Source organism: Gekko japonicus, unplaced genomic scaffold (assembly GCF_001447785.1).
Source record: "Gekko japonicus isolate JY-2015 unplaced genomic scaffold, Gekko_japonicus_V1.1 scaffold1380, whole genome shotgun sequence".
NCBI classification, from domain to species: Eukaryota; Metazoa; Chordata; class Lepidosauria; order Squamata; family Gekkonidae; genus Gekko; species Gekko japonicus.
Genome location: NW_015174316.1, coordinates 31,421 through 38,427, shown reverse-complemented (window position 1 = coordinate 38,427; position 7,007 = coordinate 31,421). Strand labels below are relative to the sequence as shown.

Sequence of the window (7,007 nt, the reverse complement as noted above, 5' to 3'; positions counted from 1 at the left end):
TTGCCCCCTCTAGACAGGTCTTTCCTTCAGGCATTGTGCCAATGGGCATAACAGCGCCAAGCAGAACACCGTGCAACTTATTAGAACCATCAGTTGTCATCAGAGATATGCCGTTTGTTTTTCTCGCAGGTCTACGTTTCAAGAATACTTGTCGATTTGGTGTGCAGAGAAAGTGGTGGATTACAGCATGGTCCTTCTTGAAGAAACAATGGTCAGTCGGCTGTTTCTTGCTTCTGTGCAACTCAAGAAGGCAAGTAACAAACACTCTCTGGGTGCTTGCATTTGGGTCTGGGGTAGAGTGAAGTGTCAGGTGTGTTGTGAGAAAAATACTCAGGGGATAAAATGGGTAAGGAAATGTATGTGGTTAGAACTGAATATAGCTCCTTCCCCTCCTAAAGCAGACACACAGTGAGTCTCACTTCTGTTGTTTTCTACATAGCTTTTGCCTGCCAACCTCAATCTGACTTGGTCTCAGGCTTGATTTCAGTGGGATGCTGGCAAGGCAAAAGCTCTAAACTGCAGGACTTTCAACTTTCACAACATCTTGTTTAAACTGGGCTGCTACCAGTGCAAAATACCAAGTGCTAAGTCCCAGGTCTTTTGCTCCCAACCCAGTATCATGTTCAAATCAGGCCTTACTTCCCTGCGAAGGTGCTGGAGATTTGTGCTGAAATTGCATCAGATGAATTAAGCAGTTCACAGGATACTCTGCAATTGTGGCTGTTCTAAGACAAATAAACCATTTACCATTTATATCTTGGGCAGTTTCATTCATGACCTGGTTGTGCTAACTTTTCTCCAAAGACTGCATTAAGATAAATTGCCTGAAGCAATTAATCATTAATAAGTTATGGATCCATCTGTATTTGTTACAGGTGGGTATCTGTTACTGTTGCGTACCAAACTGGTACCCAGTACTGGAGCATATGCTCAAGACATAGCAGCTTGCTTTGTAAGAATATTTTCCTTGCTTGGATTGGTTTTCTTTATGTAACATTTAGAAATACAATTCCAAAGTTTTTATGCATGATTTTCCGTAGAATAAATTGCATTTAGAATTTCAGACAACTGTGTTCGGAAGTAAATTTTATGACATCCCATATTAAAAATTTATGGTACTTCATATTTTAAAAATGTGTTTTCTAAATGTATATGCCATGAGATTCAAGGCAGTGCCTATTTGATTTTTGTTTTCCTTCCATGTTGGATTTAGCTTGAAATAGGTCCCTGAAGATGGGCTGTAAACCTGAAATGTGTTGGGATTTTAACTCTCTTTTGGCTTAAACTCTCTGCCCCTTTAGAGCTCTCTATGCATAGATCCTGGTAGCTACCTACCCATCCTAGTCCCACGCTTCTAGATATCTAGATTCTGGCTACGCTGTACTTTCCCTCCGTTTGGGGCAAACTAAATAAATCTTTACCATGATCTATCCTTACAACAGAGGTGGCTGCTTTCACTGAAAGTGCAAACATGCTGTTGAACTGAGAAGGTCTGTAGAAACCCTCACAATTCTAAGTTACGATGTGCATTAAATTCTATTTTAACATGCCTCACACACTCAGAATGCTGTAAATAGGCCATTGTGTAACTGAAATCAGGTCCAGCACTTTAAACAACAAATTTAGATATTAGCACTGAGAAAGTATTACAGCTGTAACCGAAGGTGCATTAACAATTTCCCTTTAAACAGGGAGAAATGCTGTATATTTTGGGAACAATCAGAAAGAAAGAGAAAATTGCAGAAGAGAACCTGGTGGAAGCATGAAGTTAATGAGGATTCTATCTCAGATCAAAACCATTCACAACCATGCAAGCTAAAACAGATTACAAATCTACGTAACTACAATTAGACAGAAAAAGGAGAACATGCCTGGCCCAGCATCAAGAACGACTGGGCCCTGTTTTACATTTCTGTTTATAAAAGTAAAACAAGGACAAAAAAAAGTTGCTTCCACATAGGGATTTTCATATAGCAAGCAATCGAAAGGTATAGTAACCCCCAGCTGGTTTCACAAAAAAATGTCACAAAGAGATCTGAAATCAAAGTCTAATCATAAAGGGGAAAGCTTTGGAAATAAGCTTAAGAGTAACACATTTGTAAAGTGATTAACCCACTCTATAAGTAATTCCACTATTCCAAACTGGGAGCTGAACTGGACATGATGGTGTCCTTGTGGCTGCCATGAAGATGCCACCACCATTTTAAAGTGATTTTAAAATGCCATGAAGGTCCAGACCTGATTGAACCTGCAATATAGTATTCCCCCCCCCCGCACCTTTTCAAGTTCTGAAACAGTGGCAGGGGGTACAGCTGTTTTGACACTTGGTAAGGTACAAGGGGAGGAAATACTAGAGTGCCTCAGCCTGCTGCACTTTGCAGCATTTTAAAATCACCTTAAAATGGTGGCAGTGTCCCTGTGGCAGCCACGAGGATGCTGTCACCTACCGTAGTTTGGCCCTGAGCCTGGGTTAAACTGCTAACAATTCACAGACTGACTTCATTGTAATAATGGTTAACATGCACAATCCTTTGGTGTCTGTTTTAGATAAAAGCATTACCACTGTTTTGTCTTGGGTCAGAGCAATGATGCCGGATCCATACTTTGGGGAGGCTTTTAAAGCAAGTTTTGAGGGTGTCACCCCAAATGACATTTTCATAAATAATATTTACACGATTGTACAAAGTGTTTTCTGTAATGCAAATGTAAGGTATATATTGGCTACAGTATGCATTTAATTTAAAATTCTCTCTCTCTCTGTCTCTCTCTCTCTCTCACACACACACTCACACACACACACACACACACACGTTTTATGTTATGCAGCGTTCATAATGTTCACACCTACACAAAAACAGAGAGTGATGGGCTTGAAGAAGGTTGAAGGGCCATGTGTGGAAACATTCTTTGCCTCCTCCTCAATGAGAACCTGTAGGTCTCCAGTTTCCAGTGATGGACAAAGACTGAGACCATAGCACGTTCTTGAATCCACACCATTTGAGCACTGATGCCCTCACTCTCTTGGGTGAGAGTGTCAGACAGTCAATCAGTCTTTATTACAGCCCACAGTCCATTCAGAAGGAGAGCAGAACAGATAAAAACACTAATATAAAATAAGTATCTACATAAAATCTCTCTATACATCACTCATTCTAATATATCTAACAGTTAAAAGGTTAGATTCTGAGTAAATTATGCTCTGGACCTTATCTCCACCCATAGTTTCATTGCAGAACACGGAAACTTTGTCACAAATACTGTAGTTCATTGGTCAACCCCTGCCAATAAGATATTTGAGAGTCTTCTGCTCGGAGAACAGTTTCTCAGCCAACACGGATTCCAATAAACCCATGTGTGCCTGCACATCAACCAATGAACCAGGTTAACAGTGTGAGGACAAAATCTATAATTAGATGGAATGTTTTTGTATCTTCCTGATAGGAGTTCAGATGGTAGCACGTTATTAAATCTAGTCAGTGTAAATGCATGGTGATACCTTGGAACTGTTAATATAATAGGTAATGTGCATATTGATGTGAGATCATTGGAGCTAAGTTAAATAATAGGGAAGACTACACACTGTGGGCTTTAGCCAATATTTCATGGAAATCAGTATCTTGTATACAGTCATTAATTGCTAAACTAAGGTCCTGGTCACATGGCAAATTTGCCGCGGGAGAGCCATGGGTGGTGGGCGGATTATTGGGGCGCGATCACACAGCAACATCTGGCAAGTGGAGTGCACCATGGCCAACCCATGGCATACCGCCAAAAAAGCGCAATAAAAAAACAGTACCTCGTATGTAGTGGCAAATGGCTTGCCACGGGCTGCCTTCGGACTCCTGCGGTGTGATCGCGCCAGCCCCTCGTTAATGCGCAGGCGGGGAGGACAGGACAGTCCCTAATTGTGTCATTCTTGGTTCACATATTATAGGAGCGGTACAGCTGCAAGGAACCTGCCATGCCCCTATTGCTTTCTTTTTCATTTTTAATTTACAAAAACAATATAGAACTTTGTGTTCAGGCACAGGAGAGCTGGAGCCACAGCTCCGGAAAGGGAAGGTTGCTGAATCTTACAGACACACGGCAACTACTTCTATGCTAGTATTGTTTCATTAAAAATAAATTACAATCTACAAGCATTTGCAGCATAGCATGTGTAATCTGTGTCACCAGAATGCAGTTGTGTCTACAGCACTTACATCGACAATGGTAATGCTTGCTGTTTGAGTGCTGGGAAAACGTAATACTCATATAACAGAAGTGCATCTTGGAGAGCAGACATTTGCATTCTTTGCCACCACTGAGTAAAAACTGTGTATTGTGCAAAGCTAGGATGGCCTGGAACAGCCCACAGAGACAGAGACCTCATTACCTGCCCTGAACTTCCCAACTGCAAGAAATCTCCAAACTAGGAACCAAGGGCACTTCCACTGCCCTTGTACTACCCAGTTTACAAAACGCAAAGGGCAGAGTGTATTGGAGACCCAGGTTTGAAGCTCCACTCTGCCAGGGAAGCTTGCTGGGTGACCTTGGGCCAGTCACACATGCTCAGTCTAAACCTACCTTAAGGGGGTGTTGTGAGGATAAACTGGAGGAGAGGAGAATGATGTAGACCACTTTGTGTCCCTATTTGGAAAGAAAAGTGGGGTATAAATGCAGTAAATAAACCAAATGAATGTCATGCATCACCATTAAGGATGGTCCTGTCCAGTGCCCACTATATTGTCCCACATCTTTTCCCCCTGCTGGGATCAGGGCTGTATAGTAACGAAGCAAGCTCTTGTAAATTCAGTAGAAATTTCTTTGGGAAATGTTCCAGGATTCTCTTTGTCTGACAGACTGTAATCTATAAATATGTTTATTTGTAGGTGCTAAAATTTGCCTGGGACAGAGCACATCAAGAGATCCAGTAAGAATCTACATAGTTAGCAAGGAAGGGACCCTTCTCCATAAGCAGCACAGATCCCATGGTCTTTCCATTTTGTCATGCTACGCCCAAAGAAATACAATCAAAATGAGATGAAAACAGTAACACCCAATTAAAGTTCAAACGTATAATGGCTTGCAGAACTGAGGGGCATCAGGAGGTGCAATAGCCCTCAGAGTACAAGGTTATTCTGCTGGGAGATAAAACTGGCCAAGAAGATGGCAAGAATGTAATTCTGTGGGTTTGGGATTGCTGGTTCTCATTACCACTGTTGATTCTCTCTGATTACTCTCTGGAGACCCAGAATAGGATGGGTGATGGACTTGTGAAGGGAGGTGCTAGTCTCCATGGAGCCTCCTCTCCCCACTCAATGGGTGTGGAATTCCGCCAAGATAAGAAGGTTGCTACAGACATCCCAGAGCTCTATGCATCTCAATGCCAGCCTGGATGCCAAGACCAGAGATGTGGCTTCTGAGTCTGTGGGTCTCTTCTTCATGCTATTGATTGACTTGACAGCCATTGTGGGCAATGTAGCCATTATGACAGTCATTATCAAGACACCAGCACTGAGGAAGTTTGTTTTTGTGTTCCACCTCTGCTTGGTGGATCTCCTGGCTGCTCTCACCCTCATGCCCCTGGCCATATTGTCCAGCTCAGCCTTTTTTGATGGCACTGTCTTTGGGGATGCCCTATGCCGTGTCTACTTGTTCCTGAGTGTTTGCTTCACCACCATGTGCATCCTCTCAATCTCAGCCATTAATGTGGAACGCTACTACTATGTGGTGCACCCCATGCGTTATGAGGTCAAGATGACCATAGGCCTGGTGGTCTGTGTACTGGTTGGGGTTTGGATCAAGGCAGTGGTCATGTCCATCATCCCCATCCTGGGATGGCTTTCCCAAGATGGCTTTGGTGGCTCCTCAGCATACAGTGGACATAGCTGTACTTTGCAGTGGAGTCGGAGTGTCTACTGCAAATTTTTTGTGGTCTTCTTTGCTGTTTTCTACTTCCTCCTGCCAGTCTTCATTATTCTGGTTGTCTATTGCAGCATGTTCAAAGTAGCCAGGGTAGCTGCCATGCATCATGGTCCACTCCCTACCTGGATGGATACCCCACGGCAGAGATCAGAGTCCCTTAGCAGTAGATCCACTATGGTGACTAGCTCAGGAGCCCCTCGGACTACCCCCCAGAGGATGTTTGGAGGAGGAAAGGCTGCCATCATCCTTCTAGCAGTGGGAGGCCAGTTCCTTTTCTGCTGGCTGCCATATTTCTCCTTCCACCTCTATTCTGCACTGAGTTCCCATTTCCCTGGCCGGCAGACAGAGAATGTGGTCACGTGGATTGGCTACTTTTCTTTCACCTCCAACCCTTTCTTCTATGGGTGCCTCAACCGACAGATCCGAGGAGAGCTCAGCAAGCACCTCACGTGTTTCTTCAAGCAGCCACCAGAGGAGGACCTCAGGCTACCAAGTAGGGAAGGTTCCATTGAGGAGAACTTCTTGCAGTTCCTGCAAGGGACTGGCTGCAATGCTGAGGCAAGAAACACTGGCACCCATCCCAGCCCTAGCAGGGATCAGCCTACCATTGATTTCCGGATCCCAGGACAAATCGCAGAGGAGACCTCAGAGTTCCTGGACCAGCACATGAACAGTGACATCACTGTCTCTGACAGCTACATCAGGGCAGCACGTTCACCCAAGCCTGAGCTGTAGCCGTTTTTGCACTTGACAATCTAGTTCTACTGGTGTGTGAAATAATGCAGAACATAGCAGTGAATGGGGGTATTTAATAAATACAACCATGCCACTGGAACCATATCTCTTTGGCTCAATGTTCAAGCCAAGAAACACCTGCTACTAGTATCTCAATCATTTTATTCTGTTCTGACCAAAGTGGGATGAGAATTGCTCCATCCATCTCAGCCTCATTCTTATGTTAAAAGAGTTAACAGAAGCCTTGTTTCAAAATGTCCCACAGTTTCTATCAGCCCCTTTCCAGTTTCCAAAATTTTATTGGTACCTGCCATCTATAGTATTTGCTAGCCCTTATAAAGGGGCATTTGAATTTACCTATGTGG

General features: G+C 43.5%; 1 protein-coding gene across 1 annotated transcript; it reads left to right on the top strand.

The window, feature by feature from the left end:
* The first annotated feature begins 5,277 nt into the window (after positions 1-5,277).
* GPR61 (G protein-coupled receptor 61) lies at positions 5,278-6,642 on the top strand. The gene has a single exon (XM_015424190.1). The coding sequence runs from the start codon at positions 5,278-5,280 to the stop codon at positions 6,640-6,642; it is 1,365 nt and encodes a 454-aa protein (XP_015279676.1).
* The last annotated feature ends 365 nt before the right edge of the window (positions 6,643-7,007 follow it).

Excerpts from the sequence above, each read along its gene's own strand:
- GPR61 (XM_015424190.1), top strand. The coding sequence starts at position 5,278 with ATGGAGCCTCCTCTCCCCACTCAATGGGTGTGGAATTCCGCCAAGATA.